The sequence below is a fragment of the Triticum urartu genome, chromosome 5A (genome assembly GCF_056163025.1).
Source record: "Triticum urartu cultivar PI428250 chromosome 5A, HENAU_Tu73, whole genome shotgun sequence".
Classification (NCBI taxonomy): domain Eukaryota; kingdom Viridiplantae; phylum Streptophyta; class Magnoliopsida; order Poales; family Poaceae; genus Triticum; species Triticum urartu.
This window is the reverse complement of record NC_141877.1, coordinates 560,878,476-560,906,113: the sequence shown is the minus strand read 5'-3', so window position 1 is coordinate 560,906,113 and position 27,638 is coordinate 560,878,476. Positions and strand designations below refer to the sequence as shown.

At 44.0% G+C, this 27,638-nt stretch overlaps 1 protein-coding gene and 1 pseudogene across 1 annotated transcript in view; both read right to left on the bottom strand.

Annotated features, from left to right (window-relative positions):
• Nucleotides 1–14,462: 14,462 nt before the first annotated feature.
• LOC125507354 (BTB/POZ and MATH domain-containing protein 2 pseudogene) lies at nucleotides 14,463–15,572 on the bottom strand (annotated as a pseudogene).
• Nucleotides 15,573–20,415: 4,843 nt separating this feature from the next.
• Nucleotides 20,416–27,638, bottom strand: part of LOC147972869 (BTB/POZ and MATH domain-containing protein 2-like) — a 38,494-nt gene continuing 31,271 nt past the window's right edge. The window contains exon 3 of the mRNA XM_087524485.1: nucleotides 20,416–20,995. Coding sequence (XP_087380611.1) covers nucleotides 20,416–20,995 — 580 coding nt within the window. The remainder of the gene's footprint in view (nucleotides 20,996–27,638) is intronic.

Sequence of the window (27,638 nt, the reverse complement as noted above, 5' to 3'; positions counted from 1 at the left end):
TGTGTAATCTAGATTATTGACTCTAGTGCAAGTGGGAGACTAAAGGAAATATTCCCTAGAGGCAATAATAAAGTTATTATTTATTTCCTCATATCATGATAAATGTTTATTATTCATGCTAAAATTGTATTAACCGGAAACATAATACATATGTGAATACATAGACAAACAGAGTGTCACTAGTATGCCTCTACTTGACTAGCTCGTTGATCAAAGATGGTTGAGTTTCCTAGCCATAGACATGAGTTGTCATTTGATTAATGGGATCACATCATTAGGATAATGATGTGATTGACATGACCCATTCCGTTAGCTTAGCGCTTGATCGTTTAGTTTACTGCTATTGCTTTCTTAATGACTTATACATGTTCCTATGACTATGAGATTATGAAACTCCCGATTACCGGAAGAACACTTTGTTTTCTACCAAACGTCACAACGTCACTTGGTGATTATAAAGGTGCTCTACAGGTGTCTCCGATGGTGTTCGTTGAGTTGTCATAGATCGAGAATAGGATTTGTCACTCCGATTGTCGGAGAGGTATGTCTGGGCCCTCTCAGTAATGCACATCACTACAAGCCTTGCAAACAATGTGACTAATGAGTTAGTTACGGGATGATGCATTGCGGAACGAGTAAAGAGACTTGCCGGTAACGAGATTGAACTAGGTATTGAGATACCGACGATCGAATATTGGGCAAGTAACATACCGATGACAAAGGGAACAACGTATGTTGTTATGCGGTTTGACCGATAAAGATCTTCGTAGAATATGTAGGAACCAATATGAGCATCCAGGTTCCTCTATTGGTTATTGACCGGAGACGTGTCTCGGTCATGTCTACATAGTTCTCGAACCCGTAGGGTCCGCACGCTTAAAGTTCTATGACAATCGGTATTATGAGTTTTTGTGTTTTGATGCACCGAAGGTAGTTCGGAGTCCCGGATATGATCACGGACATGACGAGGAGTCTCTAAATGGTCGAGACGTAAAGATCGATATATTGGACGACTATGTTCGGACACCGGAAGTGTTTCGGGAGGTTTCAGACATATACCGGGGAGTATATTGGGCCTAATGGGCCTTAGTGGGAGAAGAGGAGGGGCGGCCAGGGCAGCCGCGCGCCCCCACCCCCCTCTAGTTTGAATTGGACAAGGAGGGGGGTGGCCCCCCCTTTCCTTCTCTCCTTCTCTCCCTTCCTTCTCCTCTCCTACTCCTACTTGTAAGGGGGAGTCCTACTCCCGGTGGGAGTAGGACTCCTCATGGGGCGCGTGATATGTCTCCAACGTATCTATAATTTTTGATTGCTCCATGCTATTATATTATCTATTTTGGATGTTAATGGGCTTATTTTTACACTTTTATATTATTTTTGGGACTAACCTATTAACCGGAGGCCCAGCCCAAATTGTTGTTTTTTTGCCTATTTTAGAGTTTCGTCGAAAAGGAATATCAAACGGAGTCCAAACAGAATGAAACATTCGGGAGCGTTATTTTTGGAACAAACGTGATCCAGGAGACTTGGAGTGGACGTCAAGAATAAATCAAGGAGGCCACGAGGCAGGGGGCGCGCCCTCCACCCTCGTGGGCCCCTCGTTGCTCCACCGACCTACTTCTTAATCCTATATATATCCACGTACCCTGCAAACATCCAGGAGCACCATGAAAACCTAATTCCACCGCCGCAACCTTCTGTACCCAAGAGATCCCATCTTGGGGCCTTTTTCGGAGCTCCGCCGGAGGGGGCATTGATCACGGAGGGCCTCTACATTAACTCCATGGCCTCCCCGATGATGTGTGAGTAGTTTACTTCAGACCTTCGGGTCCATAGCTAGTAGCTAGATGGCTTCTTCTCTCTCTTTGGATCTCAATACAAAGTTCTCCTCAATTCTCTTGGAGATCTATTCGATGTAACCTTCTTTGCAGTGTGTTTGTCGAGATTCGATGAATTGTGGGTTTATGATCAAGTTTATCTATGAACAATATTTGAATCTTCTCTGAATTCTTTTATGTATGATTGGTTTATCTTTGCAAGTCTCTTCGAATTATCAGTTTGGTTTGGACTACTAGATTGATCTTTCTTGCAATGGGAGAAGTGCTCAGCTTTGGGTTCAATCTTGCGGTGCTCGATCCCAGTGACAGAAAGGGCAACGACACGTATTGTATTGTTTCCATCGAGGATAAAAAGTTGGGGTTTATATCATATTGCACGAGTTTATCCCTCTACATCATGTCATCTTGCTTAAGGCGTTACTCTGTTCTTATGAACTCAATACTCTAGATGCATGATGGATAGCGGTCGATGTGTGGAGTAATAGTAGTAGATGCAGGCAGGAGTCGGTCTACTTGTCACGGATATGATGCCTATATACATGATCATGCCTAGATATTCTCATAATTATTCGCTTTTCTATCAATTGCTCGACAATAATTTGTTCACCCACCGTAATACTTATGCTATCTTGAGAGAAGCCACTAGTGAAACCTATGGCCCTGGGGTCTATTTTCCATCATACAAGTTTCCCATCTACCTTATTTTGCTATCTTTTACTTTCAATCTATATCATAAAACACCAAAAATATTTATCTTATTATTATCATCTCTATCAGATCTCACTCTTGCAAGTGGTCGTGAAGGGATTGACAACCCCTTTATCGCGTTGGTTGCGAGGTTCTTATTTGTTTGTGTAGGTATGAGGTGACTCACGCGTGGTCTCCTACTGGATTGATACCTTGGTTCTCAAAAACTGAGGGAAATACTTACGCTGCTTTACTGCATCACCCTTTCCTCTTCAAGGGAAAACCAACGCAGTGCTCAAGAGGTATCAAGAAGGATTTCTGGCGCCATTGCCGGGGAGATCTACGCCATGTCAAGACATACCAAGTACCCATCACAACTATTATCCTTCGCATTACATTATTTGCCATTTGCCTCTCGTTTTCCTCTCTCCCACTTCACCCTTGCCGTTTTATTCGCCCTCTTTTTCATTCGCCCTTTCTTTTGCTTGCTTTGTCGTTATGGCTAGTCCTTTATCTACTCCTTTATCTCCCGAGAATGAGGTCCTTAATTTTAAACAAAGGGAGGGAGAAAATCTAAAAGATGCTTGGTTCAGAATTTGCAATGCACAAAATAGATCTATTAGGAAGCAATCTTCTTCCGTTCTTCTTCGCAATTTTTATGTAGGCATCAGTCCTTGGAATAGATATATTCTTGATACCATTACCGGAGGAAATTTCTTGGGTAGCCATACTTTTGATTCTTATAATGCTATGATAGATTTGTTTGGCCCACCACCTCTTTTGGTTAATGGAACTATTTTAACTTTGGAACACGTGATGCAACGGCTTGAAATTATTGAAAATAAAGTAGCGACCGTAGAGTTGATTGAAAATTTGGATATAAAGATCCATAACCAAATTACCCAATACGGATCTAAGATAGGAGTTGCTCTTAAATTTTTTAAAGAAAAGGAACCTATGGTTAATGAAAAGATAGATAAAGATTCCACTACAATTGATAAAATTGAGGATATTATTACCAACCTAGGGTCTGGCTTTTCTTCTGTGAAAAATACTCCTCCTAATTCTAAGATTGACAAATTGATGTATGTTCCTAAAAATAAGGGTGAAACCTCTAGTAAGGGAAGTGCGGATCTCAAATCCATAAGTGTTCACCCCAACATTCTCACTATCCTTAAGGAACCTTTTGCTACAAATGATTTTCTTGATTTAGTGCCTAGGTGTTTGATAATTAATAAAAAGAAAGAAAGTCGTAAGAGTTATAGGTGTCTTCTTGAAGAATTGTCTACCAAAGATGGCAATACCTAGATCTATCCTCGCTTTTATGCCTAGCTAGGGCCGTTAAACGATAGCGCTTGTTGGGAGGCAACCCAATTTTATTTTTATTCTTTGCTTTTTTCTCCTGTTTAGTAATTAATAATTTATCTAGCCTATGTTTTGGTTGTGTTTTTTGTGCTTAATTAGTGTTTGTGCCAAGTAGAACCGTTGGGAAGACTTGTGGAAAGTCTTTTTGATCCTGCCGTAAAAAACAGAAACTTTAGCGCTCACGAGAATATCTGCCATTTTTTATTGGAGAGTGATATTTAGTTAATTTGTTTTCATATGATTAATAGATAAATTCCTCACGTCCATAAATTTGTTTTAGAATTTTTGGGGTTACAGAAGTTTGCGTTAGCTACAGATTACTACAGACTGTTCTGTTTTTGACAGATTCTATTTTTCGTGTGTTGTTTGCTTATTTTGATGAATCTATGGCTAGTAAAAGTGTTTATAAACCATAGAGTAGTTGGAATACAGTAGGTTTAACACCAATATAAATAAAGAATGAGTTCATTACAGTACCTTGAAGTGGTGTTTTGTTTTCTTTCGCTAACGGAGCTCACGAGATTCTCTTGTTAAGTTTTGTGTTGTGAAGTTTTCAAGTTTTGGGTAAAGATTCGATGGATTATGGAACAAGGAGTGGCAAGAGCCTAAGCTTGGGGATGTCCATGGCACCCCAAGGTAAAATACAAGGATACCAAAAAGCCTAAGCTTGGGGATGCCCCGGAAGGCATCCCCTCTTTTGTCTTCGTTCATCGGTAACTTTACTTGGAACTATATTTTTATTCGCCACATGATATGTGTTTTGCTTGGAGTGTCTTGTATGATTTGAGTCTTCGATTTTTAGTTTACCACAATAATCCTTGCTGTACACACCTTTTGAGAGAGACACACATGAATTGGAATTTATTAGAATACTTTATGTGCTTCACTTATATCTTTTGAGCTATATAGTTTTTGCTCTAGTGCTTCACTTATATCTTTTAGAGCACGGCGGTGTTTCTATTTTATAGAAATAATTGATCTCTCATGCTTCACTTATATTATTTTGAGAGTCCTTTAGAACAACATGGAAATTTGCTTTTAGGCATTATAAAAACTTTCATATAAGTGCATTGAATACTAAGAGAAGTTTGATACTTGATGATTGTTTTGAGATATGGAGATGGTGATATTAGAGTCATGCTAGTTGAGTAGTTGTGAATTTGAGAAATACTTGTGTTGAAGTTTGTGATTCCTGTAGCATGCACGTATGATGAACCGTTATGTGATGAAGTCGGAGCATGATTTATTTATTGATTGCCTTCCTTATGAGTGGCGGTGGGGGACGAGCGATGGTCTTTTCCTACCAATCTATCCCCTAGGAGCATGCGCGTAGTACTTTGTTTCGATAACTAATAGATTTTTGCAATAAGTATGTGAGTTCTTTATGACTAATGTTGAGTCCATGGATTATACGCACCCTCACCCTTCCATAATTGCTAGCCTCTCTAGTACCACATAACTTTCGCCGGTACCATAAACCCACCATATACCTTCTTGAAAACAGCCACCATACCTACCTATTATGTCATTTCCATAGCCATTCCGAGATATATTGCCATGAAACTTTCCACCGTTCCGTTTGCTATGACACGCTTCATCATTGCCATATTGCTTTGCATGATCATGTAGTTGACATCGTATTTGTGGCAAAGTCACCGTTCATTTCATACATGTCACTCTTGATTCATTGCATATCCCGGTACACCGCCGGAGGCATTCACATAGAGTCATATTTTGTTCTAAGTATTGAGTTGTAATTCTTGAGTTGAAGTAAAAAGAAGTGTGATGATCATCATTATTAGAGCATTGTCCCAGTGAGGAAAGGATGATGGAGACCATGATTCCCCCACAAGTCGGGATGAGACTCCGGACGAAAAATAAAAAAAAATAAAAAAAGAGGCCAAAAAAGAAAAAGAAAAGAAAGAAGGCCCAAATAATAAAAAGGAAAAAAATGAAATGAGAGAAAAAGAGAGAAGGGACAATGTTACTATCCTTTTTCCACACTTGTGCTTCAGAGTAGCACCATGATCTTCATGATAGAGAGTCTCTTATGTTGTCACTTTCATAAACTAGTGGGAATTTTACATTATATAACTTGGCTTGTATATTCCAATGATGGGCTTCCTCAAATTGCCCTAGGTTTTCGTGAGCAAGCAAGTTGGATGCACACCCACTTAGTTTCTTTTGTTGAGCTTTCATACACTTATAGCTCTAGTGCAACCGTTGCATGGCAATCCCTACTCACTCACATTGATATCTATTAATGGGCCTCTTCATAGCCCGTTGATACGCCTAGTTGATGTGAGACTATCTTCTCCTTTTTTGTCTTCTTCACAACCACCATTCTATCCCACCATAGTGCTATATCCATGGATCACGCTCATATATTGCGTGAAGATTGAAAAAGTTTGAGAACATCAAAAGTATGAAACAATTGCTTGGCTTGTCATCGGGGTTGTGCATGATTTAATATTTTGTGTGATGAAATAGAGCATAGCCAGACTATATGATTTTGTAGGGATAACTTTCTTTGGCCATGTTATTTTGAGAAGACATGATTGCTTTGTTAGTATGCTTGAAGTATTATTATTTCTATGTAAATATTAAACTTTTATCTTGAATCTTTTGGATCTGAACATTCATGCCACATTAAAGAAAAATTACATTGAGAAATATGTTAGGAAGCATTCCACATCAAAAATTCTGTTTTTATCATTTACCTACTCGAGGACAAGCAAGAATTAAGCTTGGGGATGCTGATACGTCTCCAACGTATCTATAATTTTTTATTGCTCCATGCTATTATATTATCTATTTTGGATGTTAATGGGCTTATTTTTACACTTTTATATTATTTTTGGGACTAACCTATTAACCGGAGGCCCAACCCAAATTGTTGTTTTTTTGCCTATTTAAGAGTTTCGCCGAAAAGGAATATCAAACAGAGTCCAAACGGAATGAAACCTTCGGGAGCGTTATTTTTGGAACAAACGTGATCCAGGAGACTTGGAGTGGACGTCAAGAATCAATCGAGGAGTCCACGAGGCAGGGGGGCGCGCCCACCCCCTGGGCTCGCCCTCCACCCTTGTGGGCCCCTCATTGCTCCACCGACCTACTTCTTCCTCCTATATATATCCACGTACCCCGCAAACATCCAGGAGCACCACGAAAACCTGATTCCACCGCCGCAACCTTCTGTACCAAAGAGATCCCATCTTGGGGCCTTTTCCAGAGCTCCGCTGGAGGGGGCATTGATCACGAAGGGCGTCTACATCAAATCTATGGCCTCCCCGATGATGTGTGAGTAGTTTACTTCAGACCTTTGGGTCCATAGCTAGTAGCTAGATGACTTCTTCTCTCTCTTCGGATCTCAAATACAAAGTTCTCCTCAATTCTCTTGGAGATCTATTCGATGTAATCTTCTTTTGCGGTGTGTTTGTCGAGATCCGAAGAATTGTGGGTTTATGATCAAGTTTATCTATGAATAATATTTGAATCTTCTCTGAATTATTTTATGTATGATTGGTTTATCTTTGCAAGTCTCTTCGAATTATCAGTTTGGTTTGGCCTACTAGATTGATCTTTCTTGCAATGGGAGAAGTTCTTAGCTTTGGGTTCAATCTTGAGGTGCTCGATCGCAGTGACAGAAAGGGAAACGACACGTATTGTATTGTTGTCATCGAGGATAAAAAGATGAGGTTTATAACATATTACATGAGTTTATCCCTCTACATCATGTCATCTTGCTTAAGGCGTTACTCTGTTCTTATGAACTCAATACTCTAGATGCATGCTGGATAGCGGTCGATGTGTGGAGTAATAGTAGTAGATGCAGGCAGGAGTCGGTCTACTTGTCGCGGACGTGATGCCTATATACATGATCATGCCTAGATATTCTCATAATTATTCTCTTTTCTATCAATTGCTCGAAAGTAATTTGTTCATCCACCGTAATACTTATGCTATCTTGAGAGAAGCCACTAGTGAAACCTATGGCCCCCGGGTCTATTTTCCATCATACAAGTTTCCCATCTACCTTATTTTGCTATCTTTTACTTTCAATCTATATCATAAAAATACCAAAAATATTTATCTTATTATTATCATCTCTATCAGATCTCACTCTTGCAAGCGGTCGTGAAGGGATTGACAACCCCTTGATCGCGTTGGTTGCGAGGTTCTTATTTGTTTGTGTAGGTACGAGGTGACTCGCGCATGGTCTCCTACTGAATTGATACCTTGGTTCTCAAAAATTGAGGGAAATACTTACGCTGCTTTACTACATCACCCTTTCCTCTTCAAGGGAAAACCAACACAGTGCTCAAGAGGTAGCAGCGCGCCATAGGAGGCTGGCCCCCTCCCCCTCCTCCACTCCTTTATATATGGGGAGGGGGGCACCCCTTGGAGACACAACAATTGATCATTGATCTCTTAGCCGTGTGTGGTGCCCCCCTCCACCATAATCCACCTCTGTCATATCGTAGCAGTTCTTAGGCAAAGCTCTGCGTCGGTAGCTTCATCAACATCGTCACCACGCCGTCGTGCTGACGAAACTCTTCCCGGAAGCTCTACTGGATCATGAGTTCGCGGGACGTCGCCGAGCTGAATGTGCGCTGAACGCGGAGGTGCCGTATGTTCGGTACTGAGGATCGGTCGATCATGAAGACGTACGACTACATCAACCGCGTTGTCATAACGCTTCCGCTTACGGTCTATGAGGGTACGTAGATGACACTCTCCCCTCTCGTTGCTATGCATCACCATGATCTTGCGTGTGCGTAAGATTTTTTTTTTGAAATTACTACGTTCCCCAACATGGTTGGGGGTGATTTCAACATTATTAGAAGGCGAGAGGAAAAGAACAATGATAATTTCGAAGGGAGGTGGTCGTTCATGTTTAATACCATTATTGAAAGCTTGGATCTGAGAGAGATATAGCTTTCGGGTAGAAATTTCACCTGGCCCAACGCGTTGCCAAATCCGACGTTTGAAAAGCTGGATCGAGTCCTAGCGAGCGTCGAATGGGAATAGAAGTTTCCCTTTGTAACGGTCCGGGCACTTTCGCATGGTATTTCGGACCACGCACCTTTATTTATGGACTCTGGTGAGGCAACCAACATGGGGAACAAAAACTCTTTTTCGTTCGAACTAGCTTGGTTTGAATGAGAAGGCTTCTTGGATCTCGTAGCCAGGGAATGGGCTAAGGATGCAGGAGGCAGAACTGCGGTTGAGCGATGGCAGAATAAGATAAGGCACTTGAGAAGTTTCTTGCGTGGGTAGGCTAAGCATCTTAGTGGGATTTATAAGGTCGAAAAGGAAAGGCTTCTTACACTTATTCAGTCCCTAGATTTAAAAGCCGAATCCACAATTCTGCCAGCCTCGGAGCTTCATGCTAAGCTTGAGGCGGAGATGAGATTGAAAGAGCTTCTCCCCGAAGAGGAATTAAAGTGGGCGCTGCGGTCTAAGGTTCGCAAAGTTGTCCAGGGGGACGCGAACACTCGATTCTTTCACATGATCGCCAATGGCAAGCACAGAAAGAAGAGGATCTTTCAGCTTGAACAAGATGAAGGAACAATTTTAGGAAAGAAAAACCTAAAATTATACATAACCAAATACTACAAGAAGTTGTTCGGGCCTCCAGAGGATAATTGTGTATCTCTGGATGAGTTTAGGATTCAGGATATTCCTCAACTTGCTGCTGATGAGAATGATATTTTGATTGCCCCTTTTTCCGAGAAAGAGGTGTTTGAGGCCATTTCACAGATGAAAAACAATAAGGCTCCAGGACCGGATGGATTTCCGGTGGAGTTCTATAAAAAATGCTAGCATATTATTAAGGGGGACTTGTTACCGATGTTCCATGATTTATTCTCGGGACAGCTTCAGTTATTTCACCTGAACTTTGGAACGATAACCCTGCTTCCTAAGAAAACAGAGGTTGTGAGAATTGAGCAGTTCAGGCCCATATGTCTTCTTAATGTTAGTTTCAAAAAATTACCAAGGTTGGGACCAATAGGCTCACGCAGATTGCGCATTCTGTGCTGCAGCATTCCCAAACTACTTTCACGCCGGACAGAAACATCCTAGAAGGGGTTGTGGTCCTTCATGAAACACTCCACGAGATTCACACGAAAAAACTAGATGGAGTGGTTTTCAAGGTGGATTTCGAAAAAGTGTACGATAAAGTCAAATGGCCTTTCCTTCAACAGGCCTTACGGATGAAAGGTTTTGATGAATCCTGGCGACGCCAGGTAGAATCTTTCACGCAAAAAGGGAGTGTTGAAATTAGAGTGAATGACGACATATGTCATTACTTCCAGACACATAAGGGCCTGAGACAAGGTGATCCGATGTCTCCTATTTTGTTTAACATTGTGGTTGATATGTTGGCAATTCTAATAGGAAGGGCTAAGGAGGCTGGTCAGGTGGGTGGCTTGGTGCCTCATCTAGTTGATGGAGGTGTGTCTATCCTACAGTACGCTGATGATACGATCATCTTTATGGAGCACGACTTGACAAAAGCGAGAAATATGAAGCTGGTGTTATGCTTATTTGAACAATTGACCTGGTTAAAGATTAACTTTCATAAAAGCGAATTATTCTGTTTTGGTAGAGCCAATGAGGAACAAGAGGCTTATAGGAAATTGTTCGGGTGCGAATTGGGAATTTTACCTTTTGCTTACTTAGGTATACCCATTCACCATCGTAAGTTGACAAACCGAGAATGGAAGTGTATCGAGGATCGCTTTGAGAAGAAACTGAGTTGCTGGGAGGGCAAGCTCATGTCATACGGAGGCTGATTAATTCTTATTAATTCGGTGCTCACGAGTATGCCTATGTTTCTCTTATCTTTCTTCAAAGTCCCAGTTGGAGTTAGGAAAAGGCTGGACTTCTATCGATCCCGATTCTTCTGGCAGAGTGATGAACTAAAAAAAATATAGACTCACCAAATGGGATATTATTTGTCGACCAAAAGACCAAGGGGCTCTTGGCATTGAAAATCTTGAAGCAAGAACAGATGTCTTCTCAGCAAGTGGCTGTTTAAGTTATCTGTTGAGACTGAGGCCACATGGGCGCAGATTCTCCGTAGTAAGTATCTGCAGTCCAAAACTTTGTCCCAGGTGACAGTGAGACCTACGGACTTGCCTTTTTGAAAGGGGCTCATGAGAGTCAAATCATCCTATTTCAATAGGACAAAGTTTATAATTGGTAATGGCACTACCACTCATTTCTGGGAGGATACTTGGCTAGGAGAGACGCCACTCGCACTTCAGTACCCGTCCCTGTTCAACGACGTGAGGCTTATGTTGCAACGACACATCAGTCCATCCCTGTTAATATTCATTTTAGGAGGATGCTTGCCGGCAATCATTGGGAAGCGTGGCTTCATTTAGTGAGTAGAATGATGGAGGTTCAGCTATCTCAACAGCCCGATCAGTTGCGCTGGAAGCTCACTAGGTCTGAAGAATTCATAGTTAAATCGATGTATCTCGATGTTATCAACTCTAGCGCCATTCCTACTTCCAAATATGTTGGGAAAGTCAAAGTTCCTTTGAAAATTAAAGTGTTTATGTGGTTTGTACATAAACAAGTCATATTAACTAAGGATAACTTGGCAAAGTGCAACTGGACAGGATCTACCAGGTGTAGTTTTTGTGATCGGGATGAAACTATCAAACACCTTTTTCTTGAGTGCCCGTTGGCCAAGGTTTTGTGGCGGACGGTGCACGTAGCCTTTAACATTACTCCTCCAAATTCTGTCAGCACGTTATTTGGAACGTGGCTTAATGGGATAGAGTCTGAAACAGCTAGAAACATTCGCGTAGGAGTATGTGCTTTATTATGGGCAATTTGGAACTGCAGAAATGATTTGGTTTTTAACAGAACAACGAATATTCATTTTTTGCAGGTTATCTTCCGCGCCACTGCGCTAATCCGTATGTGGTCGCTACTCACTCCGACGGAGGCCAGTGAGCGTTTGGTTACTGTGTCTATCCGGTGAGAGATGATAGCACGGGATATCTTCAATCGGTTTGGATGGCGGTCATGTAATAGGATAGGCAATTAGTTTTCATATCTTTCTTATGCCAGCCGGTTGTGACCTTTTGGCTTTTCTGTTTTTGGCCCTTTGGCTCTTTGTGAGCTTGCCCCTACTTTTGTTTCAGACTTTAAGACCTTGTTGAACCTATTTGCTTATTTATAAAGTTGGATGTATGTATCGTTCTGATGCACAGACCGGACAGTCCTCCATTTTCAAAAAAAAAAAAGGATTGTACTCTAGGGAATGATCGTTTGGAGAGTTGTAAAATTGCAAGTTGGATATGGGTGGGCTTATTGGGTGGCCTGTTCCGTCCACGGGCCTTGTGGCTTATTAAATCTGAACTTCATGGTTGCGATGACTCTATTTCAATTCTGGATTCTTGTCTGTAATTCAGACTTTAGAAACCATACTGTTGTTATCTTTTTTGTGAAGAGAAACATTTTCCCCATAACTAGTGGTATGAAGAACTATGAAGGATATATAAAAAATTACGAAAAAAATAGCTAGCTTGGGGTTACAAAATTTGCAATGCTTTCGGAAATGGTAGCCTTGTGCGGAAATACTTTAGGCCAAACTTCAGGATTAACCTTCGTATTGGCTTCATATATGAACACTGCCTAGCTCGGGAGTGACTACTATATATGTACTATGTCAAAATATCATGACTAGCGAGTACCGACTACAGACACAAGAAATTTGAATACATGCACTGGTCTCGAAATAATAGTTTTGTATGCATTAAACCCAGGGCCGGCCCTGGGGCATGGGCAGAGGGGCGGCGGCCCAGGGCCCAGGCCGAAGGGGGGCCCATGATGTGTATACATATAGAGTATAAGCAAAAAAATAGATAAGGAAAAAATTGTGTGGAAAAATAAATGAGATGTGCTTGGCCCGTCAGGTAGCTAGGTAGAAAGTTAAAAAAAGGTAGCTAGGTAGAGATTAGCGAAGCATCAGCCACGACGGCCGCACAGCGCACGCGTATACATGTGAAGCAAATCAATCGGAAGATCTGGCTTGTGCCTTCAATCGTCGGTTCATCTTTCGTCGTATCGTCGGCCCGTCGCTCCGCCGCTAAGCACCTTGGCCGCTCGTTGTCGCTGCTGCGCGCGGCAGTCCGGCAGACTGTTGTTGCGCTGTGCGGCCGTGCCGGCAACCCGGTCATCCGGCAATAGGTTAATACGTTATACGTATGTGAGCGTCAGGACTCAGGACAGTACGTATCCACGACTCTTGATCCATTCATCGATCCCTCAATTTGAGTAGTTTCTTTACTAGGTATTCAACTATCCATCTGAAGTTTCAAAAATTTTATGTATACTCTTCTACATAGTATACATTCAAACATCCTAATCTTTAGTCATTCTATGTCCATATCTAGGGTTTCGATCATCCGATCTATAAATTTCTAATTCTTTATATACTCTTTACTTTTATATAATTTTAGGACACAGCATGCTACGTTGCCTAAGAAGCTTTTTTGGATGATAACTCATCTGATGTTGATCTTGATGGTGCCCTTAATGACTTTGCATCAAGAAACGCCCGAAGAAACCTTTTTTGAAGCAATGGAGTATTATTGTTGTCAATGGAGTGAGTCGAATTTGTTTCTTTTTTGAGGTAATCATGTCATTTTAGTTTTGTTTTGCTATCTTTTGAGTATTTCTGTCGTAATATGGCATTGTCCAATAATTATAATAGTCAAATTTCAAACTAAAGATGTGTGATTAAAAGATTACTCTTATATATATGTTTAAGTATCACACGCACACATACATATATATATGATCTTACGACATAGGGGCCCATGTCATCGAGTTCGTCCAGGGCCTCCCAAAACACAGGGCCTGCCCTGATTAAACCCCGGCCCCCGGATTTGAAAAGAAAATCTGTATACCCTCTATGGAATTAACCTCATAATACCCTGGTTTGTGGACATAAGCAATTTAAAATGTAAACAGCTGAACCCTTTTACTTTTGGATGTACTCTTGTTTTATCAACTTTATGAGATTGGGGACTATATGATCCTTAATTCAAAAACAAAGAACTTCAGACATAAGACAGAACAAAACAACTTCTGGTTACAAATCTGCAACAACAACAATATATGATATCATAACCTTGCAATAAAATTCTTAAGACCAAACTTCAAAACTTCAAACTGCAGCCATAGAAAAAGTTGAAAACCGGACAAGGCCAATGCCTTTTCAATTGATCACAACCCAGCATTTAAACAAGGCATTGTCTATCTGAAGCTGGTAAATAAATAAGCAGTGTCCTGTACTGAACAAGGGATGGATGAACTCAGAAAGCAGCGCAATGCTAGTAGCGATTGTGGCACAATGTGAAGCTCAACTATTTGAAATGCTTACAAGTTCTGAACTAACAGTTCACTAATTAGCACATACAGTTCTTGCTTAGCACATAGCTTGTCGAACCATTAATATTTCTCCGAAGGATACAATGACCAAACAAAAAGGAACTTTTTGGACGGATGATTGCAAATCACATGCAGGACTTGTAATTAACCTCATGTTCATGCCTTTGATTTTCTTTTCCCAAGTAAACTAGGAGCAACGTGGGACATTAGAAGATCCTTAATAACACCAGGGCAGCTCTTGGTTAAAAACTGGAAACCTTCAGACTCCATGGCCCCATCCAGATTCACTGGCGAGCTGAGGAACACCAAGCATGCCGCCTTAAGCTCGTGGCAGTGGTGCTGCTCCGCCAAGGCCAAGATAGTCGCCACGGAGCTCGTATCGATATGATTGCACAACTTATCTTCACAAATCAGCTTCAGCCTCTCGAGATCATACCTATCTGCTGCAACCAGCAAATGCTGAGCCATGGCAGATTCCTCCTGTTGATCCATATCAGGCAATGCATCTGTGTACATGAAAGCAAGCAGAGCCTTGAACACCTCTGCCTCAATGGCATCTATACATATGGGCTCAGTGGTGGTGCTCTCCTTCATGTTCCCAAAGAACTCTGCTCTGAAGACCGGAGACCGTGCCGCGAGCACCAAACGGTGTGCCGAGAATGTCTCCCCGCCGACCCGGAATTCGACATCGACGCCCGCCTTGCTCGACAGGAGATCCCCGAGGTGCCGGTGTATGTCGGACGGTGGCACCACGATGGTTGGTGTCTTCCGTGCGTGGAACTCGCTCATGACAGTGACATCGACCTTGACAGCGAAGGAATCGTCCTTGAGAAGCTCTGATTTCTCCAACTCATCCCTTTTGATGTACTGTTTGAATCCCCAAGTTTTTTCCACGGAGTAGTTTCTGGTGCCGGTTCCCCAGCTATAGGTCGGTGCCGGATTCCCATCTTGGTCGAGCAAGCTGAACTTGGCTTGTGCCTTCACGGCCTCGGCCTCGGCGACGGTACCATCGAATTCGAGAAAGACGGATATGTAATCGATATCTTCGTTCTTGTTCCCGTTGGGATAGTAGCGAACATGCCACGTGCGGCCTCCCACCTGGAACGGGCAACAGTCGATCCACTCGCCATTGGGGAGCTCCTTGGTGCGCGAGTAGCCGACGATCTTCAGCAAGTGGTAGCCGCTCACGGCGCCGGCGATGATGGAGGAAGCGGAGCCGGGAACGGAGGGGAGACCATTGCCGCTGGCATGCCAGGAGGTCGACATGGTGTATGGCTTGCTCAGTTTGGCTGATCGCGGTGAGACGGTGTCACGGCGAGGTTCTGTCTTATTTTATAACGGGACGGCGAGGGTTGTGGGTGCTGTCTCGAGGGCTACACGGAAAAGGCAACTGCAGTCCGTTCCGGACACAGGCCGCGTACGTACGTACGATGCAGATCCGACGGTGCCATCTTCTTCTTTTGAGATGAGATAGCTAACGTGCCATCTCGAACAAGTAAACACGTGCTATACTGCACAGTTTATATTTTGTAGAGTAGCCAAAGGCCCTCTTTTTTATTGGCAATTTAGAGTAGCCAAAGACCAAGGTATTTCCCTAATGCAAGAGCATATGATCGTGGGAAATTTCTTCTTCTTGTATTTACAGTTCTTGTTCATCATCCCCGGTTACATACTAACCGGCGCAGTTTCACTAGAGGACTGCCTCCATGGACGCATGTCCGTTCTGCACCCTTTCTAAAACTTCTGAGCATCTTCACCATCCGTCAATTTTTAGTTTTGGCTGCAGGTCCGACATGCTCTTCACTCAAATGTGACCACTTGCAGCATGGTTTAAGATCTTTGGGACGGCCTCCCTTTTTGTATAGTGGGCTCTATAGTTCTTAGAGCATCTTCAGCCTTTGGCCCTCAGGAGACGCTAAAAATCGCCGCCTGAAGGCGTACCGGCGCTAACCGGGCGCTCGAAGCGTGATGCTCCCCAGTCGCCGCGTCCATGTTTTTTTTTGAAAAACAAAATCCGGCACAAACAAGACACAAATTTAACCAAATTTCAGCGGGTTCATAATATATTTAAAATATTTTACAAAAGAAGAAAAAAACACTACTAGACCCGCCTTGCCTTCGCCGTTCCTCGCCGCCCGCGCCCGCGAAGCTCTAAATGCCGAGGAGCCTGTAGAACTTCGTGTAGTCGCCGCCGTCGTTGTCGTCATCGTCGCCTCCTCCGCGGCCGCCGTCCTTGCTGCTTCCCTGCCTAGGGTTTCCGACGCGCGGCGGGTTGGACGGTCCGGGGGCGTCCTCGTCCTCGTCGCTGACGAGGATCACGACGCCGTTCTCGTCCTCGCGCCCACGCTGGCGGGTAGCTATCTCCTCCAGGGCTCGGCGCTGTCGGACCATCTCGTCGCGGAGGTAGTCATCCCGCGCCCACTTTAGGGCCTCCTCGTTGGAGAAGCCGCGCCAGACTATGGCCACGTACTCCGTGGGGAGCCCGGGCTCCACCTTTGGCCTGACGAGCCGGGCAGAGGTGGGGGAGGACTCGGCGATGCGAACGCCGGAGCTGCGGGTGCGCTGGCTGGCCGACGCGTCCTGGGGCTCCGGCTTGTCGGGGAGGAGGGAGGGAGAGACAAACGACGAGGAGGACGCCGGGTCCATGCGTCTCCGGGTCCACGAGCTCCCCGCCGGCGGGAGAAGGAGGGAGGAGTGGGGTAATCCAGCCTGGGCATGTTGCCGCCCTCGATGTACTCGAGGACGACCTCCAGCGTGCGGCCGGGTACGCCCCACCATCGACGGCGGCCGTCGGAGTTGAGCCTTCCGGAGGGCACGACGCCGTTGGTGGCCTCGAGCTGCTCGGTGTGGCGGCGACGGAAGTACTGCTCCCACATCGGGCTGTCGGGGACGTACCTCGGCCCTTCCCTCGCCGCCTGCGGCAGAGAGGCGCGGATACGGGCGATCTCCGCACGACGTGCTGCCCCGGTGGGCGGCGGTGGCACCGGGACCCCACCGGCGCTGATCCTCCAAGCCCTGGGCACCCGCATGACCGGCGGGATCGGGTACTCGGCCTTATAGAGAAGCCGAGCTTCGTCCTCGTGAAGGTGTCGGCGGCCGAAGCCGTTCGGCGCCGCGCCATCGCCTGGAAAGCGCTCGGCCATTGGGTGAACTGGAGACGGCGAGAAGAGAGAGAGGAACGGGGGCGTCGGCGGTGGAGAGTCTGTGCTTCACCGGTGCGGGAGGGGTCGGCTTATATAGGCGGCGCCGTGTGTACGCGTGGCGGGCAAGGGACGCGCGTCGTCCCGTCTTCACTGCGCCGCCCGTGAGGCACTAATGGAGGAGGCTGACCGGCGCGGTAGCGCGCGGCAGTTTTGGCATTGATTCCGCCGCGGGAACCGAGGCGATGAGGACGACGAAGCGACGAGAAGAGCCGAGTCGCTGCCAAGGAGGGCCCGCCGATTTTCGCGCCAAAAATGGTTCGGTCGGCGCCCCCAAGCACGCCCCAGCGTGCCGGGTTCGGTCTGAGTCCGCCGGCGCCAATTTTGTCCCGAGCCGGTGAAAAAAGGGCTTTTGGGGATGCGACTGGATCGATTTTTTGGCGCCGGCGGCTGAAAAATCGCCTGAGGGCCTTGTTGGGGGCGCGGCTGGAGATGATCTTATCTCTGCATTATGAGATCTGTCCAACTGTTCCGTCTCAAAAAAAAAATCTGTCAAAGACGCGCAATTCAAAGGTTTGCTGTAACGATGATTGAGCTTACCTCCGTGGTATTCCATTGTTGCGATGATGACTTTGATGCTTTGGTCCAATTGCTGCTCAAACTATGTTCGCCAATCTTGCCACTCATGTTTAATTTGGCGGCTGTGTAGTGCCGCCTTGTACCTCCTTTCTCTTTGTTCTCTTTCACCTTATAAAGAACTCTGTTTTCTGTCTTCTCCGATAAATGTAAAATGTTTCATGCTGGCTTTTGTGCGCCGTAGTTTCCTCAAGAGAAAACTATATATACTATTGAATTTGGCCCAGAGTAGATCAATGACCCACAAAGTTGATGCTCTAGCTCAAATTTACAGTTAAGGGAAGCGAGTAATGCGGTTATTTTCAACTATTCAGAACCCAGTGAGATCCTTTGCAGAGCATAAGCAACACTAGGAACAAACATGAAGACACATAGCCCATTATCCCTGATACGTAGTTAATACAGGAACCACATGACACATGAGAAACACAAACTGCTACGTACAATTGTTCATAATCGCCGATTACTATGCAAAGCTCGTTATTGCTAAGTGCTGTCATTCACTCATTTGAAGACATATCCATGGTCATCGTTCCAGTGTAAGGTATGTTCATGTGAAAGATTCCAGCATAGTGACAGACAGTCCCAGAACTAAGAAACATCTAGCTGCAAGAAGCGAAGGGAAATTAAGTTCTACTCCCTCCGTTCCATATTAGTTGATGCTGATGTACGTAGTTGTATTTCAATGCATGATACATCCGTTTCAGCATCAACTGATATGGAATGGAGGAAGTATTATACAAGAATTTTGAACATGTAATGAGCCAATTAACATTCAAACTACAAAGCGATGTGTTTATTACAATCACAAGATTATCTGAAATGAACTTCTGCACAGGCACTGACGTCTTGGCAAGTAAACAGCTGAACCCTTTTACTTTGGATGTACTCTTGTTTTATCAATTTTATGAGATTGGCGACTATATGATCTTTTTCTAGAATGACTATATGATCCTTAATTCGAAAACAAAGAGCTTCAGATATAAGACAGAACAAAACAGCTTCTGGTTACAAATCTGCAACAACAACAAAACGGAATGGGACCAAACTTCAGAACATTAATAAGCTACCTTAGCAGCCACTAGCCCACTACTATGTCAGAAATCATCACTACAAACTACAGCCATAATTTTATTTTTTGAAACCCGACGAATACTTTTTGAGAATAAAAATATAAAGCATGGCAAATTCCTTGTACGTCTCCTTTTAATTAATATGCAAATTTGCCATGTAAGATCTTCATAGTTTTAAATAGCCGGCTATAGCTCCGCTATAGCCTTTTCAGCAAGGTGCCGCTAAATGGTTGCCTTCACAAATAGCTTGCTATAGTCCGCTTTAACCCGCTATAATTCCGCTATAGCTGATTTGGAGACCTACCGCTATTTTCCATAGCCCGCTATTTAAAATATTTCTTTCTTTTGTCTGCATTTTTTGGACCCCTGTATTTGTTTTTGTTGGTTTTTTCTTAGCAATTTCATGTTATATACAATGCCAAATCCTTTTATTTTTCTGATGGCATGCATTAGGGCTGCGGGCAGTTGGGTTGCAACGTTCCCTCCCGGGAACGGCAGCCAGCTATTCAGATTTTCTCTCTCTCTCTCTCTCATTTCCGTTGTTGCTCACCTATTTAACTATGTCACATCTAAACTGTTGTCCACTATGTTTGTGGTCTATTTTTTTTTGTTCTAGTTTTTTTCTTTTTTGTTGCTGCATTATATATTTGTGGGAGCTTAGATGTGACATTCTTAAAAAACATCTAGATGTGAATTAGACAAATTGATCTTTGAAGTAACTCATGGTCTCTGGCAGAATAGTTTTTATTTCAACATATTTGATCAGGTCGGCATAAACCTGCCGAGCACTGTCAAACTTAACCTCAGTTATGAAGCCACAAACTTCTCGCTGTATAAACAGTAGTTTCCAGAACCACAATCCAGCATTTCAACAAGAACCATAGTTTATGCGAGCCTGCTAAGTAGTGAACAGAGTTTGCCTGAACAGATATCAGAAGGCAGTACTATAAAAACATTGCAACTCAAGAAAGCAACAAAAACAAATAAAAGGAACTTCTGAAGTTTCATCTAATTAGCACAAATAGTTCTTGCTTTGCACATGGTTGTCATGCCGTTGAAGATTCTCCACAAATGACACAGTGGCCAAACAAAAAAGAGACCGAGGTACTACATTGCGTTTGTGAGAAAAAGATACAAGTAATACTACTAATACGAGTATCAGATACCATGCAGTCTTTAGTACCTTTCTAGAAATATGATTGCAAATGACATGCGTGCACTGAAACCTCGTGTCCATGCCCTTGACTTTCTTCTCCCAAACTATCCAGTAACAGACTTGAACATGAGGAGATCTTTCAGAACAGCAGGGCAGGTCTTGGTTAAGTACTCAAATCCCTTGGACTCCATGACCGCATTCAGATTCGTCGACGAGCCTAGGAACAACAGGCATGCCTTCTTAAGCCCATGGCAGTGGTGCTGCTCTGCCAGTGCTAATATGGTGGCCACAGAGCTTGTATCGATACAATTGCACAGCTTATCTTCACAGATCGGCCTGAGCCTCTCCAAACTATACCTATCTGCTGCGACAAGCAAATGCTGAGCCATGGCATACTCATCTGCTTGATTCGTATCAGGCATTACATCATCAGTGTAGATGAAAGTGAGCAAATTGCTGAACACCTCTGCCTCCATGTCATCTATGTGTATGGCATTTTTGGTTGTGCTCCCCTTCATCGAACCAAAGAACTCAGCTCTGATAACTGGAGAGCGCGCTGCAAGCACCGACCGGTGCGCCCGGAACTTCTCCCCGCCGACAAGGAATTCAACATCGACACCTTCTTTGCTTGACAGGAGATCCCCGAAGTGCCGGTGCATGTCAGACGTGTTGGGATTATGTGTTCTTGACATCTAAGATGGCATATAATACTTATGTAAATGAGCACTTAAACAAGTTGTGTGTGCTGAATGAGGAACTGAAAAATGCTGGCTATCCCATTTCTGAGGAGGTGCAAGTAATGGTGGCTCTGAACTCACTTCCGCACACTTGGGAACAATTTAAAATATCATTCTGTCACTTTGAAAGATGACTGAACATGCGCAATTTGAGGCATCATTTGCTCATGGAAGAAGATAGGAAAACTTCACTAGGGAAAGAGAGACACTCACATCATCAGGAGTTGCACCTTGGTGAAGATAGGAGGCGTTGGCAGAAGAAGCATCAAGGAGGTGATTTGAGGGACAAAATCAACACGAAGAGAAACTGGGATGATCATAATGGAAGAGGTCCAAACTCTAATTTTGATAAGAGGAAATTTAGATGTCATGGTTGTGGAGAGTATGGGCAATTTAGAACTGAGTGCAAGAATAAGAAACCTTATAAACAAGATGCCAAGTCTAAGAAGCAGCACCATGACAAGCATCAGGGCAACAAGAAGGATATTTCTTCTCTTGATGGTACGTATAATCTATTTGCTTGTTCTGAATCATTGTTTACTACTTGATGGGTAGTAGACTCTGGTTACACTTTGCATATTGCAAGGAATAGTGTTGGTTTCACTTTTTTTTAAATCCATACCAAAAGGAACTATATTTATTTATCTAGGAACAACTGCAAAAGCTGATATTTTGGGCATTGGTGATTATACACTCAAACTCCCTGGTGGAGGAAATTAATTTTGAAAGACACGGCCTATTCCCCTAGCATGACAAAGAATTTAATCTCTGTTTCTAGACTGGAATCTATTGGTTTTAAGGTCTTATTTGGAGATGGCAGAGTTAAAATACTGATGAATGGAAATTTAGTTCAATGAGGAAATAGATTTGACGGTCTATACTATATTGAGGATTTTATGGACATCGATAGGATGGATTGTATGGTGACTGAACAGAACTCGGTAGTGAGGAATATAGATGGGAACAATAATTGTTCAGAGTCATACCTCTGGCATCTTCGCTTGGGTATATCTCAAAGAACAGAATTAAAAGGCTAATTAGTTCTGGAATTTTAAACTTCAAGTGGGAAGACTACGACATTTGCGAGGCATGTGTTGTAGGAAAAATGACCAGGGCGCCTTTTCCTAAAGCGTCAAGGTCTACTGAACCACTTGCTATTGTTCATTCAAATATTTGTGGCGAGATGTTTGTACCTACATTTGGACAAAAGGTCTATTTCATTACTTCTATAGATGATTTCTCTAGATACGGCTATGTTTACTTAATTAAGCATAAGTCAAAAGGTTTTGACATGTTCAAGGTATTTAAAGCTGAGGTAGAAAATCAGTTGAACAAAAAGATCAAGGTGCTTAGAACTGATCGTGGTGGTGAATACACATCAGGAATATTAGATGAGTTTTGCAAGGAAAATGGAATTGTTCATCATTATACCTTACCTTATATTCCTTAGCAAAATGGCGTAGCTGAAAGGAGGAATAGAACTTTAATGGACATGGTTAGGTCTATGATGGCATATTCTGATCTTCCTTTATATTTTTGGAGAGAGGCTCTTCATACTGCTGTTTATTTGCTTAATCATTCGCCTTCTAAATATGTTAGTTCTACTCATGAATTATGGAAAGGGAGGAAACCTATATTGTTGAACTTAGCAGTGTGGGGATGCAATGCACAGATTAGAGTACCTAGTCAACTAAGAACAAAACTGGAACCAAAGAATTTTCCAGGAATATTTATTGGATATGCTTCTGGTTCTAATGGCTATAGATTTAATGAATCAGAGAAGAAGATGTTAATTGAAAGTAGAGATGCCGTTTTTCTAGATCAAGATACACCTCGCCGTGCCAAACGTGCGAGAGTGGAATTATTGACAACCCCCTTAGATACTAGTGTTGAAACTGACTCTAATTAACAATCAGGAAAACCAAGCTAATGGCAACGCAAATGTTGAGACTCATATACCTAGTTTACCTAGGAGAAGTGGGAGGAATATAGCAGCCCCATCATACCTTGATGATTATTATTATGTATTTATGGGGGAAGTATACTCTAAAACTTCTAGTTTAGAGGAAGAACCAAAATCTTTTAAACATGCCATGTCTTGTTCAGAATCAAAGTTATGGATGGAAGCCATGCATGAGGAACTAAACTCCATGGAAAATAATAAAGTTTGGGAATTGGTTGATCTACCTAATGACCGGAAGGCAATTGGATCAAAGTGGATTTTTAAAAGAAAACTAAATGCTTGGTAATGTTGAAAAATACAAAGCTAGGTTGGTTGCTAAAGGGTACACACAAAGGGAAGGAGTTGACTTTGTGGAAACTTTTTCCTCTGTAGCCAAATTTACTTCTATTCGTATTATTGCTGCGCTGACTGCTTATTTTGATCTGGAACTTCATCAAATGGATGTTAAAATTGCCTTCTTGAATGGTCATTTGAAGGAAGAAATTTATATGTCTCAACCTGATGGTTTTATTGAAAAGGAAAAATCAAGGAAATGTGTGTAAGCTAAATAGATCCATTTATGGGTTAGGCAAGCTTCGCGGCAATGGAATATCTTGTTTGATGATGCTATCACATCATATGGGTTTTCTATGATGGAAGAAGATCATTGCATTTATTTTAAATTAGTGGGAGGAAATTTTACACTCTTGTCACTGTATGTTGATGATATACTTATTGCTTCTAGTAGTAAGGAAATGTTGATAGAAGATAAAACTTGGTTATCTTCTACATTTGAAATGAAAGATATGGGAAACACTTCCTATGTTCTAGGAGTGGAAATACTTAGAGATCGGAATAAAGGAACTATGGTTTTGTCTCAAAGGAATTATCTAAAATCTGTTCTTAAAAGTTTATCTATGGAAAACTGCAAGCCTGCTTCAGTGCCCATGGCTGTAGGAATTAAACTCAGTGAGGGGATGTATCCTATAACTCCCGATGAAAAGAAGAGAATGGAAAGACTCCATATGCTTCTGCCTTGGGATCTTTGATGCATGCCATGTTATTCACACGCCTTGATTTCTGCTATACTGTTGGAATGTTCAGTAGATATCAAATGAATCTAGGAATTGGGCAGTGGAATCAAATTAAACATGCTCTTTATTATGTTCAACCAACACTGGATTATTCACTTTGTTTTAACCAAAAGGATCTACAGCTGTAGGGCTATACTGATGCTGATTGGCAGGGTGATTTGGACGACCGGAAGTCTACGTCTGGGTATCTATTTACATTAGCTGGTGGCGCTATATCTTGGCGTAGTAAGAAGCAATATTCGGTGGTGTTATCTTCCATGGAGGCGGAGTTTATTGCTGTGTCAGAAGCTATGAAGGAGGCGGTGTGGCTGAAGGAATATCTTTCGACTTTGAAGATTGTTGAAAGTGCTAGCAAACCAGTGGTGGTGTATTGTGATAATCAGGTTGTAATAAAGGTTTCCAGATATCCCAAGTTCAACAGCAAGATCAAATATATTGAGGGAAGGTATCACTATATACGTGACGTAATTAATATACTTAAGTCAGTTTCTTTAGAGTTTCTACCTAGTACTGATATGGTTGCTGATCCTTTGACTAAGTCACTTAGTCAGGTGGTATTTGGTAAGCATGTCCAGGCTATGAGTTTATGAATTCTTGAATGATCGTTTTCGACAAGTGGGAGATGTTGGGATTATATGTCCCGCAACTATATTCAAATACTTATTATCATTAATATTCGGAATACCTCATATGGAATTATACATGTGTTTTGTGCATGGAATTATTATTGCTGGAATGTACTTAGGTGTTGCATGCTTAGGGAAGCTGGTCAGTTATCGTTGGAATACAATATGCTTTATATATTGGAAAGACTACCCGGGCACACTGATAATTGGAAGAAACTAGATCGTGTAATTAGATTACAGCCCTAATGTTGATCTACATAATTAGAGGAATTTATACTCTATTATGAGGCGTTGCTCACAAGCGTGTGCTTCGGGGACTCGATGGATAGCATCCGCTAACGAACAAATTATATCGTGATTGGTAGTTTGATCTGGACTCTATCTACTAGGAATCTTAAAACTGTATAAGACGCAGACTCTTTGAAAATGCAGTATAGAAGATCCCTACCACCTTTTTTTCGAGAATTATGGGAGGGGGGGGGGGCACACGCCCCACCGGTTGTTATATATTACTCGGAGGACTTGGCAGTCATACATCGTTTTTCATCGAACGGATAAAAAAACTACAAGCTAAGAAGCGAGAAAACAAAAAAAAAGAGGGGGGGGGAGGCTAAAGAACCGAGAGGAAAAAAAGGCGGATCGTGAGGAGACGATCCCGGGAGGGAGCATCGAAGCGGCGGCTCCAGAGCAAGAGATTGTCAGCCGCCTTACTGAGAATGTCGCCGGCGTTGCTCCCGATGGCGTTGAAGGTGGCGTTGTTGCGAGCCTTCCAAATCTGCCAAAGAAGCACATAGAGGCTGTCTCTCCAGGCCGCCGTCATGGAAACATCTGGCGGCGTAGAGTCAAGAATTCCCCTAATCGTGAGGAAGGGGCCCATCCCCAGCCGGTCCCAAGTGGAGGCCGCCCGACTGCAGAGAGCGAAGATATGAGCTGTGGACTCCTCGCCTGTGCAGGAGGCACATGTGCTGGAGGGGGCGCAACTCTTCGCGAAGAGGTTCTGCCTGATGCTGAGGCGATCACGGGTCAGCAGACATGCGAAGATCTTGAGCTTCCGAGGGAGACGGGAGCTCCAAATGTCGATGGAGGTCTGGCAGAGAACCCCGCGCGGGGAAAGGAGATGAAACACCGCACGCGAGCTGAACTCGAGGCGCTCCCCCCACGCCATGAACCTGCAGTCCGGGGCGTCGACCAGCACGAGGTCGCGAATGAGAGCCTGCACCTCCACCAGCTGGGCGGCAGCGACGGAGGAAAGGCGCGGCTGGAGATGCAGCCCTTCGGCGGCAACCGCCGCCACTGAGGCATTATGCCGCGTGGAGTGGGAGAAGAGGGCCGCATAGTAGAAGCAGAGAGAGCCGCCGGGCCGCCACCTGTCGTGCCAGAAGGAGATGGATCGCCCATCCCGGAGCTCAATCCGGGTGATAGCCCTGTACGTCGGGAGGCCCTGGCGAATGATGATCTCAAGAAATGACGGCGCAGAAGAGCGGTCGCCAACGTCTCCCCTGATGTTGTTGAGGAACCAACTCTTCCATGGCGGGCAGTCCGGCTGATGAAGCTTGTGAACGAAGTTGAGTAGAAGACAATTGTTCTGGCGACGAAGATCACGAACCCCGAAGCCTCCCTCCTGCACATCTGCACACACCTTATCCCAAGCAATTAGACAGCGGGCCCCGGAGCAAGTATCCTTGCCGGTCCAAAAAAAGGCACGGCGCCTACGATCGATCATCTCAACCACACCAGAAGGTAGCAAGTAGGAGCACATAAAGTAAGTAGACAGGTTATTAAGGACAGCGTTACAAAGGACCATCCTACCGTCGGACGAGAGAAGGAGGGCTCGCCAACCAGAGAGGTACCGGTCGAACGAGCGGATGAGGGGGTCATAAGCAGATAAGGGGAGTTTAAGCGGGGACAAGGGGAGGCCAAGGTACGGTTGGGGGAAGGAGGAGATAGGGCAGCCAAGAATGGATGCCATGGTAGAAGGCATGTCGGGGCTACAGTGCATGGGAATAAACCCAGACTTGTGGAAGTTAATAGCAAGGCCGGTGGCAAGGGCGAAAGCATCCAGGATGTTTTTGAGGTGTGTAACGGAGGGGATGTCTGCGCGGCAAAGGATAAGAGTGTCGTCAGCGTATTGCAGGACAGGGCATGGAAGGGAGGGGGAAACGGGGTGGGCGAGCCGACCCTTCGACCAAGCATCGTGAATAAGATGTTGAAGCACATCAGCAACGATGATGAAAAGATACGGGGAGAGGGCGTCACCCTGGTGAAGGCCATTACGACAGAGGATCCAGTCTCCGGGGACATTGTTCAAAAGAATCGAGGTGTGACCAGTGGTATGGATATCACGGATCCAACCACACCATCTCGAGTCGAAGCCCCGAACGGAAAGGATGGTAAGAAGGCTGGACCAGTTAACCGAGTTGAAGGCTTTCCGGAAATCAATTTTCAAAACAACGGTGGGGGCTTTCCGGTTGTGACATGTGCGAAGGAGGTCGGTAGAGTAGACAATATTTTCCGAGATGCGCCGGCCAGGAAGAAAGCCAGTCTGGTCTGGGTCAACAAGCGAGTGAATGTATTTTTGCAACCGAGAGCACAACGCTTTGGTGATGGCTTTCATAATGCAGTTTTGGAGGGAGATGGGACGGAAGTCCGAAGGAGAGCGGGCGGCCTCAAACTTGGGAAGGAGGACAAGGAAGGCTCTGTTAATGTGAGAGAGGTCAAGGGTCCCCGCATGGAAATCGTGAAAAACCCCTTCGACGTCAGCAACGACAGTGTCCCAAAAAGAGACAAAGAACGAGGGGCCGAACCCATCGGGGCCCGGACTGGAGAGGCGGTTCATGGCGAGGAAGGCCTGACGGATCTCATCAGACGTGAAGGGGGCTGACACATCAGCGGCGAGAGGGTTCGCATCTGGGTAGAGAGCAGAAAGAG